The sequence below is a fragment of the Polyergus mexicanus genome, unplaced genomic scaffold (assembly GCF_030449975.1).
Source record: "Polyergus mexicanus isolate NDT 795.1 unplaced genomic scaffold, iyPolMexi1.0 SCAF_1, whole genome shotgun sequence".
NCBI lineage: Eukaryota > Metazoa > Arthropoda > Insecta > Hymenoptera > Formicidae > Polyergus > Polyergus mexicanus.
In genome coordinates this window covers 6,186,301-6,199,500 of record NW_027223321.1, presented here as the reverse complement: position 1 = coordinate 6,199,500, position 13,200 = coordinate 6,186,301, and the positions used below count along the sequence as shown (strand labels likewise).

The 13,200-nt window shown below is 31.3% G+C and overlaps 1 protein-coding gene across 8 annotated transcripts in view; it reads left to right on the top strand.

Annotated features, from left to right (window-relative positions):
• The window catches only part of Patronin (calmodulin-regulated spectrin-associated protein patronin), an 82,026-nt gene that overhangs the window by 49,971 nt on the left and 18,855 nt on the right, over nt 1-13,200 (top strand). For 7 of the 8 annotated variants that reach the window (XM_070296283.1, XM_070296312.1, XM_070296275.1 and 4 more), the window contains 5 exons: nt 6,385-6,480; nt 9,991-10,206; nt 10,987-11,441; nt 11,587-11,702; nt 12,472-12,582. In XM_070296283.1, the coding sequence (XP_070152384.1) occupies nt 6,385-6,480; nt 9,991-10,206; nt 10,987-11,441; nt 11,587-11,702; nt 12,472-12,582 (994 nt within the window). The remainder of the gene's footprint in view (nt 1-6,384; nt 6,481-9,990; nt 10,207-10,986; nt 11,442-11,586; nt 11,703-12,471; nt 12,583-13,200) is intronic. The other variant, XM_070296295.1, reaches the window with a different exon arrangement.

The following is a 13,200-nucleotide window of genomic DNA, read 5'->3' as shown; positions in this document are numbered from 1 at the left end:
AGGCGTGAGAGTGATTACAGACCGTCAATAATATTTTTCCAAGTTAATTTTATCATTAAAAATGTATTGATTTTACACAAAATTTATTTCAAATTACTTTGAGGTTTGCATTTATTTTGCATTAAAATATTAACGTAGTATTAGTGTCCATCCATATTATGTTAAACTAATACAAATTTTTCAACTATGTTAAACTGTATAATAATGCGCATTGTCACTTTACAATCTATAAATTCTATAATCTTCATATCTGCAGTATTATTTATTTTCTTTAACATGAACGTTGGTTACACCATTGGTTCTAATCGCGAAACGAGACTTCGCGGGTAATTCGGACTCCGTCGTCTTTTCACCGCGTTCGCTTCACGGATGGGATTATATCTGCCGCGGCCTTATATTACCCGACCTAAACCGCGCCTATATGTATAAAGCGCACGTTCATGTGCCACGCAAGTAGTTCGATAAATTCCACGGGATACATACAGCCGAGAAAATACATCAAATGAAAGGCCGCTGCAGGTGCTTGCAGCGGCCAACGCACGTTGACTGAGTGTATTTGATTTGGAATTTAATGTTCGTCGCGCTTTTAACGCTCTTTTCTCTCCAAAAATAACAAAAACAAGAGAATTTATATCAGCGGTTCTGAATTCTGTCAGTCTTAAAATACTTTTTGTAGATCTCTCGGAATGCTTGTTGAAAAAAACAATTATTAAAATCGAGATATGATATACGCGTTGATGTTTAAAAAAAAAATAACTTAAAAATATAAAAGGGAAAGCATGCTGTATGTATATTGATCTTATTTTATTTATTTTCTGAATATCCTGATAAATTTATATTTTTTACTCGCGAAATACTTTTATTAAAAAATCATGAATTATGGATATTAAGAAGCATATATTATACATTTTACTGAGCAAATAGAACCGGCAGCTACGTGTGATACATACACCGAAAAAAATTTTACTAAATCCAAATAAAATTTCTTTGATTAAAAGTAATTATTTATTTAAATACTTGCAAAGGAATTAGTTACTTCAATCAAGCAGTAAATATAATATTTGAATAGGTTAAATAACAAGAAAATATGCTTTGATTTGCAAATGAAAGAAGGGAAATGTATTTTTTTTATCTTTATTATACTAAATTACTTCTTAAAAAAAACAAACATTTTTTAATTTTTAGCTGCTTGTTTTAAAAGCACAGATTTTTTTTTTATTTTAATAAATAATCTTTTATCTTCAAATAAATATTTTTTTATATTAAAATTTTAAATAATTGGTTTAAAAAATTATAATATCATTTTTATTACATGCAAATAATAATTTATTTAATACAATATAACAAAATTTTTTGGAAACAAAGTATATATTTATTTAAGTAAAAAAGATCGAAATTAATAAAATGTATTTATTTGATTAAACAAAATTTTATTTTAGGTATAGATTAATAATTATATTGTATTTATTACGATTTTCTATTTTATTCAGATACTTATCATACGATTGTATTCGTCTTCTTTGCATTTTTCAAACGTAGCGAGATACGCATTTTTCTCAAATGTACGACATCGCGTAGGCAATGCCCATGACCGGAATCCATATTAAAATACTTCCAGCGTTCCACGTAATTATATTTCTCTGGCATTAATTCAAGTAGCAGATTTACAAATTTGATAAAGATTTTGTAGCCGATATGTATAAGCTGCACAATTTAATTTATTCTTAGTATTCGAAATTGTTTACTATTATATTTCATATATATAAATATTTATAATATTATAATTATTAATTATAATTATTGATAATATTGTAATTATACAGGGTGTTCCAAAATTAGACTGACAAATTTTAAGTAATTATAGAGAACATGTGTAAGGTGTAAAACATGTCACTGTATATAGAAAATTAGTTCTTTCTATAAAATATATCTAGGTGGTCTACAAACTTTGTGTTAACATTAGTTGCTACGTTCAAGCGATTAATCTTAAAAAGGAAGGCGACTAGAGCGGTAAAATGATTTAAGAGTAATCCTAGTCGCTAAAGAGGAGATACATATGACTGAAATACTTAGCTAACAAAGTTTAAACTTCCTGCTGCCTGATTATTAGACTGTGGATTATCTCTGTACGACGATTATTATCTTCTCGAGCAACGTTATCGCATCTCTGTTTCTATAATTCTTATTTGTTTGAAAAATAGAACTTTCTGCTTTGCATTTTTTATTTATATCTCTTTTAGGCTTATTTTAGATTATTTGAGAATTTTTTGTATTTTTTTGCATTCATTATATTCTGACAAATTTAAAATAATTACTATCCTAAGGAAGAAAAGTTGTTAACTTGACTAAATCCGTTCAACTAATTACCATTTTTTAAATTGAAACATTTAAGTATATAAGTCAAATATACGTCATGTTAAATTTAATATGTCGTATTTGACTTAAATACTTAAATATTTCAATTAAAGGAATGGTAATTAGTTGAACGGATTTAGTCAAACTGACAACTTCTATTTCTCAGTGTACTAATAATTTTATTTACATTAGGAATAAAATCTCACGATTGAAAAATAATACACTCGTTTTTGCCGAAACAATTAATCGCACAATAGATAACTTCTTCTTCTTTGATATGGCTGGGAGACTTTCCGAAAGGAATTGTCTATATACCATTAACTAGGTATAGGTATTAGATAGCTTGATATATGATAAACCAATATAGGCATTATATAGGATAATGTACGAAAACTTTTTTTTAAGTCATATAGGAGGATGAGACTTGAGCGGAATCGAACCTGGAATCCTTCGATTATCAGCCTGCGACTCTACGCTCGACGCCACGCATCGCCCCCGCACAATAGATAACGAAAATTTAACATTAGTTTAAATATTACACAAAGCTATATAATATATTACTTTAAGATATAAGTTCATTTACATCAATGAAAGTCGAAATTATGTTTCCTCCGTTTTCATTGCGGAACACAGATCTGAATCACAACGGGTGACGACGGATCATGAGTTAATAAAGCTCGATGACGCGACTGACGGTCGTGGATCATCGAGCTGAGACCGTCAAATCGTCCCCTCACGATTGATCGAATCAATCGAATGTGAATCGCCTTCTGTGCTCGTAGCGCAGCATTCCGTGTCGCATCATCAAAGGCAGTTGTTAACGTGATGACGCAGCTTCTTTTTATAGACGAACATAAACATATGTACGTGTACGCATACGTGCGTGCGTGTGTCGCTGGTGTCGCTTCGGTGAGTCGATTCCTGGACACGTGTTGCCAGTTTACATATGCGAAACGTACACAAGATAACCCTAAGAGGCAGCACTTCAGCAATTTTGGAATTTTTCAACCATTTTGTCGTCGATTTTTTTATGAACTGCATTCGAGATATTAATAGCTTTTGAGTTACGAGGAATTCGTAAATAAATTTTTTTCGCAAATTCTCGGAAATGTAAATACAAGATATATAACAATTTTAATTTTTGTTTTAAGAACATTTTAACAAATTGGAACAGAATTTTAATTTGTTATAAAATTATAACATGGGAAAAATATATGACACCTATCAACATTTTTCTTAATAATATTGAAGAACTCATAATTGACAGAAACAACGGTAGCTTTCGGTCCTGTATATTTGCATTATAAGCACATTCTCAACCAGAGTGCACGCATGTATCATTGCCATTGAAAAAATACAACGCAAATAAACGCGACAGAAACGTCAAAGTATTACGATTTTGCCGGATCGTAAGGTCAGGTTCCCATCTCGAGCTGATTTTGCTCAATTTTTTTTTGAGACTTTTGCTAATAATGGAAACCGGAGGTAGTTAATAGCACGTAATTATGATTCGTATTTCAATCGATCGATTGATCATAGACGGATGGAGAACGGAATAATCTATTCGCGGCGTTGATCCATAAGAAATAATTATGCAAATCGTTATTCCAATTGATGATCAATTCAAGTACTCGACAAGATTATGTAATGAATAATGAAAGATGTCATATTTAAGTAACATTTTACACTAATACTATCCGGAAATATTATTAATGACAGAAAATTTTAATTATATTGGAACAACATAGAGCGCACACTTCGCGCGCGCCATTTATTCTTTTTTATTTTGACATTTTTAATGATATATACAAAATCATATACGTCACAAAATAAACCGATATAACTGCCTAATATCAAATATTATTACTTAATATCATTTTTTTTTCCTCTTTTCCTTCGGTCTCTCTCTCCCTTCCCTCCTCTCTCCCCTCTCCCCTCTCCTTTTTCCCCTTCCCGTCCCTCTCTTCCCCTCTCTCCCCTTCTCTGTTCTCTCTCCCCTTTCCTCTCTATCGCTTATTCTTTCTCTTCTTTAATTTTAAATAAACTATCCTTTTTTGCCTTTGCTCTCTCTTTCTCTCTCTCTCTCTCTCTTAAAATAAAATAAAATAGATAATATTAATAATTTTTAATAATATTTCTTAATAATGTTTAACAATATATTTAATAATACTAAACAATATCATTACCTGATATTATATTTATTCTTAATATCCGATATTATATTTATCTCCCCACGGGGGATTTTACTTCCGGAAGATATAACCTGACCCAAACCAAATTTTAGTTTTAAATCAGAAATAGATTTAGGTTAAGTTATATCTTCTGAAAGTGGCGCCCCCCGTACGGGGGTACGGAACCCACTGCATATACTTTTCCATCCACGCAACAATTGTGGAGTAGACCTTGCTTCGCATTGTAAAATATATGCATGGATGCAGTGGGTTCCGCGCCCCCCCCCCCCCACGGGGGAGGACTCTACTTCCGAAAGATATAACCTAAACCCATTTTCAGTTTTAAAAGTAAAATTCAAAACATGACTCAAAAATTCATGTAGTTGCATATTGAAAGCTGTTAACGAACTGCGAGAAATAGGTGAAACCGATTATTGACAAAATATCTATGATCATATACCTATTCCATAAATGTAAACAAATACTTTTTCCATATTTACCTTACAACAAATACAACGTACACAAACTTCACTTTTTCTAATATTATTCTATAATATCCGAGAAAAAGCATTAAAACTGTGAGATTTTAATTTGTCATATCCTTTAAACGAACGTTTTCCCTCATCTTTTTTCTGCGGCGAATTACTCAGAAGAACCTCCCCTACAACATATCTAACGGTCGTATTACACTACGAGTTACCGGTTCGATTACGGTTGATAGTTGCGGATTGACCAATCAACCGGCAAACTGCTTTGCTCTGATTGGTCAATCCGTAATCGCCAACCATAATCCCAACCACAACCGAGCCCGCAACCCATAGTGTAATACGGCCTTAAGTGGCGATAAAATCGGTGAGGTTAACCTTTTATATTTACCAACAAGTTAATTGAAAGGTGAACAAAACCGTCGAAAAAAGCATTTTATGACGATAAAACTCAAATAAAATAATTTTTATCGAAGAATCATTTAACCATTTTTACCGAGCGTTTTTACAGGAGCATCGGAAACTTTCTTGTGTCGCTTTAATCTTCATAGCACATCGCGGAGTGTGATCTTATACGACAGCCACTCCCATCCTTTCTAGCTCTCCAGGTTCTCTAGATGCTCTCTTCCTTCCTCTTTCTCGTTCTCGTTCAGAGATACTCGACAAATTGATTAGACGTGCAATTTTTCGCGTACCATCTTGGAGGATTTTTGGCGAGAATCTGAGGAACTCATACGGAACGAAAGTCACGATTCACAATATGAGCGTAACGATTTTGCCCTATATTTGCGACATTCGGATTTACGTAAAATATATTTTCACGCAAAGTTACACGACGAAATAGAAATTGCCGATTAGATAATATACGACAGGAAATTTAAAACAGTAATATTTTTTATATGTAAGCACTTTTGATTTAGTATTTTATAAATTATGATTAAAAATTATGTTAGGTATAAATATACACATACTTTCTAATATGTTTTAATAAATGATATGATATGATATACTGTAGAAGAAATATAATAATAAAAATATGATTTCCGCGAGATGATTACAAACTAATTTCATTAATGATATAATAAGATTAATTTCATAGTTCTCGCTTAATTATCGCTAAATATTTTATAAGAAATAAATATAAATAGATTCGTTATTTGAATTAAATTTTAAGTTTATTCTGTATTAATATATTTTAATTTATATAATTTATGAATAAATAAATATATATATATATAAATAATATTAAAAAATAAATATAATATTTTAAGTTTTGTATATTCTGAAATTCAAAACAAAATTAACATTTTAATATTTTTTTCTGAATTTCATTAAATGTTTTAATAATATTTTCCTTTTTTTTTGTGTTTCAGGCCAAACAGCGTGCCTCCGTAAAATGGCTTCTGTCAAAGGCATACAACAATCGAGTACCAGAAAAGCTCCGCGAGCCCTATTATCGTGATCATGAGGTAAGTTACTAAAAATTTAAGAAATTAAGCCTCTCAAGTGATATCACAAATTTAAATAATCGCGGACTAGTAAGAGCTATACGCGGATGGTAGTGCGTCAGTTTTGTAGAAAAATAAATTTTCTATGAAACTGATTATGTGCACAGGGCACGAAATTTACTTGGTCTTATACCAAGATTTCTAAAGTTATTATACTAAAGTTATTAAGTTACTAAAGTTCGATCAAAGATCCTTTGTTAATGATTTTAAATCTGTGACACTTAACGCTTCTAAAAATTTCATAAAAATGTATCTTACTAATGACAAAATTTTGCTACATCTATCGTTAATTAAAAACAATTTTTTTAATTAATAAATTTGCGCGACTGAATTTAAATTTGTGATATCACTTGAGAGCTTTAATTTCTTAAATTGTAAATTCTTTTTGTTTTCACTTTAAATAATTTATTATAAATTTATAAGGTTTTTTTTTTTTTTTTAAATTATATGCTGGTCACAAATAATAAAATAATATAATTCTTTACTATATGCATCTAGATAGCTTATGTAAATATTCGACGCAATCAAATTTATTCTCGTATTTTTTTATGTCACCATTGTTTTGTCATCGATCTAATTAAAATAATCATATATCGATATGATTTTCGTTTCCAAGTTATTAGTGGATCGCGAAATTCGCTTATTGAACGTTTGTTTTATTTTCTCTCACACTAAAAAAAAAAATATATTAAATCCAAATAAAATTTCTTTAATCAAAAACAATTATTTATTTAAATACTTGCAAAGGAAATATTGTAGTTATTTCAATTAAGCAATAAATATATTTAAAATAATAAATAAAAGTAAAATATGTTTTTATTTGCAACTAAAAGAAAGAATTTATCTTTTTATCTTTATTGTACTAAAATATTATCTTTAAAAAAATATTTTTTAATTTTCGACTGCTTGTTTTAAAAACACATGTTTTTTTATTTTAATAATATAAATAATTTTTATATTTAAATATAAATATATTTTTATATTAAAATTTTAAATTTATATAATTGATTTTAAAAATTATAATTTTCATTACATGCAAATAATAATTTATTTAATATAACAAAACATTCTTGGAAACAAAGTATATATTTATTTAATTAAAAAAAAAAATCGATATTAACAAAATGTATTTATTTGATTAAAGAAAATTTTATTTTTAGTGTAACAGATTTAATCGAGATTCTGGATTGGAATCTTTGAAAATATGGATCGACATGAAGTGAAGAGCTCGAATATCTTTGTGGAATAAGCATCGAGATCATTTATGAAAAATACTTTCCTTTTCCGCGAAACACACATGAAAATTACATCACAATACTTTCTAGTGATAGTATATATTCTTTTGATAGATGCGAAAGTTGTGGATTATGCTTCGGGAATTCTTTGTTTTTCATTAATTTGTGCTATTATTATATAAAAACTATTTTTATTAGAGCTATATTTGATACTCTTTCTCTTTGGTATTCTGACAAAAGCACTTTCGCCACGTGAGAAAACTTATGATATTCTTATAACATGACGCCTTAATATCTAAGGAAAAATTATCTTTCTTAAGAAATCAAAGTTACGAAAATATTTTCACTTTAAATGTTTTTAAAATTATAAAACTTAAATTCTTTCATCAGAAATAAAATCACTTATTTGTATTCAAACTTACATTGCTGCAGGTCATAAATATAAGCTAAAAGAGACAATGAAATTAAAAAGTTGTTTGGGTAATGCGTTTATTCTCGAGGTGCATTTCATTTTACGATGATTTATCATCACGATATCTGAATCTTCTCTCTTTCACGTACAAGTTTACATATGATTGTATTTATCAGATCGTTTAATTATTATAAAATATTAATTTGGTTTAATTTAATTTTAACTTAATTTAATTAATTAATTAATTTAATTGTGGTGTCGTTTGATTTAAAAAAGAATCTTTTTAACCAATTAAATGTCAGAAGAAAAAACTAAATTACAGAATCTTATTCTGTATGTATGAAATAAAAAATAAACCTATGTTTAAATATGTATTATTTCTTACGAAGCATATATTAAGTATCAGTTTATTTTATTAGTTGCGAATCTAACGATATGCTAATAAAGTTTATTCTTTCTTCGATCTATTCTTGTCGAGAAACCTTACAGGAAGTGTTACACATAATATGCCCGGTAGAGCAGTTTATAAATGGTTTCCGTGGTGATTCGAGCTGTCCGATTTTGTCGGTCACTTCGCTACTATACTGGATATTAGTTGAGATAAAATTGTTGCGTCCTTCAACGCGATTAATCGTAAAGTCGTCGTGAAAAAGCGAGGAAAACGTCATTGTGGAGGCAAGGTCGCTCATTCCTTCGCATTCTCCGAACTCGATCATTTATAGCACTTTTACCGCTCGGTTTTTAGAGGGAAACATTTTTATATCTTTCATAATTAATCATTCAAAGTACTAATTGCTAAAAGAAAGAAAATTATTAGAGCGTAAAAATGACTTTATAAAACAACTTGTGGAATAAAAATTCTTTCCATACTACCTTTGAAAATACTGAAATATTTGGCGTCAAAAAAATACGAGATAAATGGTATTAAAAATCCTTAATATACACACATACACACACGCACACGCGCGCACACACACACACACACACACACACACACACACACACACACACACACACACACACACACACTAAGATTCAGTTAGAGATGTGAATAGAAAAAAACAAAATGTTTTTTTTTCTCCCATAAGAAATGGTTTTTTATGAAAAAAATAACGTCTTCCTCCTCCTCCTCCTCCTCATCCTCCTCATCCTCCTCCTCCTCCTCCTCCTCCTCATCCTCATCCTCATCCTCATCCTCATCCTCCTCATCCTCCTCCTCCTCATCCTCATCCTCCTCCTCCTCCTCATCCTCCTCATCCTCATCCTCATCCTCATCCTCATCCTCATCCTCATCCTCATCCTCCTCCTCCTCTTCCTCTTCTTCTTCTTCTTCTTCTTCTTCTTCTTCTTCTTCTTCTTCTTCTTTTTCTTCTTCTTTTTTAATAGATATTTAATGTCTTTATATTTTGATTACTGCAAATTGATTTTTCATTATTTTTAATTTTTTAAATGATAGATTTGAATTAACCATTACTATTTTAAATGTAGCTCGCATTCCAATTGGCTATATAATTACGTAATTACTATTTTTAAGCATGTAAGAAAATTTTGAAAAAAAAAAATAAATTAGAAATATAAGAACTTTAGCTTTTTTGTCATATTAACAAAAAAAATATAAAGAAAAATATTTATTAGATAAAATTCTATAAGAAAAAAAAACCGGTTTTCTTTTTTTACATCTCTAGGTTCAGTAGAACAATTTATCTTAATTAATCACGTAATTGTTCAAGCGGAAAAATATAATGAATATAATGATTCGAGTACGATACTATCGTACGCTCATTGCCTTTTGTTTGAGAAAGGATTTTTTTTTATCGTTTACAGGAGCAGGAACATCTGAAACCACAGATTGTTCACGCGCTTTCCAATGCGGAGCTCTACTGTCTCGCGCTGGCCAACATATACTCGGATCCCAACTATCACAATCAGAATCACTACGGGATCCTGCAAGCCCTGGCCAGGAAAGGCGTCTACGTCGCGGAACAGAACAATACTCAGCTTACCGAAACGATTCTCATTCAAAATTCACCACTCAAGATGGTAAGCTCTCGCTTGCCAGGCAACGTAACAATCGCGTGTTTTCTGAATATTTTCAAATATATCGAGGATATGACATTATTGTTAATATAATGATTTAGATTTAGGATGTCTATTCTTTGGAAAAACCTAGAAAACCTGGAATTTGTTTTTACCTTGAAAAATTAGAGAATTCTCATGGAATTTTATTCAAATTCAGGGAATGTTTTTAAAAATTCTCTCATTGATCATTTTATTCTTATATTGCAAGCATCGGCAATCTGATTGGCCAATGGTAGTGAATTATATTTCAAACATATTGTAAATATATATCTTTCTCTCTTTAATTATATGTTTATTGTCATAGCAAAAAATACTGAATATACAATACAATACTGAGTACATACTTTTTATTGTAATTCTTACAATTAATGATAGAAAATGAAAATATTATGCAAATAAAAAATGCTTATCTTACAAAAGTCATTCAGTTCTTTTCAGTACATTTTTAAATTTAATATTTAAAATTTAAGTGGTTTATTTTTCCTTTGTATGAGTGGAAAGCATTGGAAAATGCACACAAAAGAAACTTATTTCTAAAAATTTTCTAATTTTATCTGGAATTTTAAACAAATTACCTGAAAAATCTTCTTACATTTTTTTTTATGGACACCCTTTCCCATATTTCACAATGATATCTTTGGAACCTATAAAAGTTTCTTTTTATAATAATAGCCTTCTTCCAAGTTTTAAATTATTTTAATCAATTAAAATAAAATAAATCTTGTCTTTGTTTAATTGCAGTCTGCACATATGGCTGTGATAGAGGGCCTGATGGTCTTATACGCGAAGGAGGTGGTAACGGGAGACCGAGTCGTCTCGGCGATACAACGGTTTGACCCCCAGGCCGAGGTAGACGTGCCGTCCGATCATGAAAAGGGTCTCTTGCTCTGGATCAATCACGCGTCGCACGCGCTAATTGCCAAGATCCAGAGCGAAGATGGTGCCGGCGACAAGACGCGGTTACCCGAGCTACCCGCCGCCAAGGACTTCCAATCTCTGTGCGATGGCGTCGGCTTGGCAGCCGTCGTCGCGTTCTACTGTCCAGGCGAGCTCAACTGGATGGACATCAGGGTATCGAAAAGACCTTCGGTGGCGGATGCGTTGCACAATCTGTTCCTGGTGCAAACGTTTTGCGTCAAATGCCTGCCCTACTCGATTTTCCACATGCAACCCGAGGACGTTACGTACATGAGAGGGTGCGTTTACTTAATTAAAATTGAAAATTTTGTTGCATTGTTTGAGAATATGTCTTATAAAAGTTTTCTATATTATTACCTTTTGAAAAATGGAAACAAAAAATGAAATAATTCCTTTTTCTTTTATTATAATTTTAATATTCAGGTCAATGAAGCAAAACTTGGTGGTTTTTCTGGCGGACATATATAATGTTTTGGAGATTCATCCGGCAAAATGTGTTCGTTATCCCGGAGAAGAGCGCGCGATGCAATACTTAGATGGTACGTAGACATTTTTCGATCGAGAATGAAACTATTGATTAAAAGCAGATCTGCACGACGAGATGTCGGGTCGAGTTATATTTTGATGAGAAAGAGAGAAAGAGAGAAAGAGATGAAGAAGGAAAGAAAGAGGATTCGTGAAAATTGGTGGTGGATAATTGTGATTGGTGAAGGCTGCCATATATTACACACTGTATTGGACTATATATCTATATATAACCGTTCTATTATTTATTTTATTATATTCCATAAAAAATTCCACTACTATTCCAGGCAATGAAGACATTAAACCTTTATCTCCTTAATTATATTAATTTAATTAATTGATTAAATCGATTATAAATATATCGTAACAATTAATTATAAAATACATTATAAAATAAATTATAAAATAACAGTTGCCTGTAATCGTAATGGTTTCACGCTTCTTATCAGTGTCAATACACACATACTCGATATCCCAGCCTCTCGATCCGGGTCCTCTTCCCTGAGAGCAGCGATTAATTATGTTATTTCCATTTGATACGAATTGGCCTTTCTGCAAGTCGAATGAAATCGCTGTTGCTAAGAGATACGATATACTACCAGCCATATTACGACCTTACCACTTTCACACATAGCACTTAATCTATTACAACTGTAATATTTCCATATATTTCTATGGCGTAACCTCTTCTTGATGCTTGACACGACAACGCTATCCTCCGCCTTCTTCTTTCGCCAACTTCCGGTTGAACCACATGATACAACGCGGCGATGGCGGGTGCAGCCTGCCCGCGCAATAGTCATGGTGTAGCTCATAAAAGAAGTCTGCCACAGTCTATAGCTCCGATACCCGATCTGAGAAGCAACCTCTCCATATCCGCGCCAGGGTTCACAGGTATCCATACGTTACCACACAACGAATCAATCTCATGAACTCTCTACTAGGTGGTTTACTCTCCCTTGCGAGTTGCGTTTCTCGCAAACTGACATTTTCAGTGTTTTGAAGGGATCAGGGAGTTCCCCGGTCGCCTTATCGCGTTATCCTCTTGTGTCTGTAGATGCGCTAGGTCACCCACATTCAAATTCGACGCTTACTCGTCGCAATTATAATCGATGTAATCGAATAAAATGCAATATCATAGCTTTTCACTCTTGCTTATATAGAGCTTAATTAAATTCTGAGTTCAATATGTTTAGCATAAGCGTAGTATTTTATCAATTGTTCGATGTTCTAGATCTAAATTGACCAATATCATTTTATTAGTTAGATATAAAGATGTATATATAATGGAGAGAAATACATCTGTCATATAGTTTTGTAAAAAAAAGTTGTTGTTGAAAGTAATATTAGTTAATATCAAGCTAATATGTAACTAAAGTGTTCTAATGTTATAAAATTCTTTCTGAGAGGAAGTTGACGTGTTTTAAATTACGAAAAAGGTAATGTCTATCCCACTGGATTAATCTCTTAAGGAAATTTGTGAATTGTGTGAGGAGCACTGCTTGTTACTAA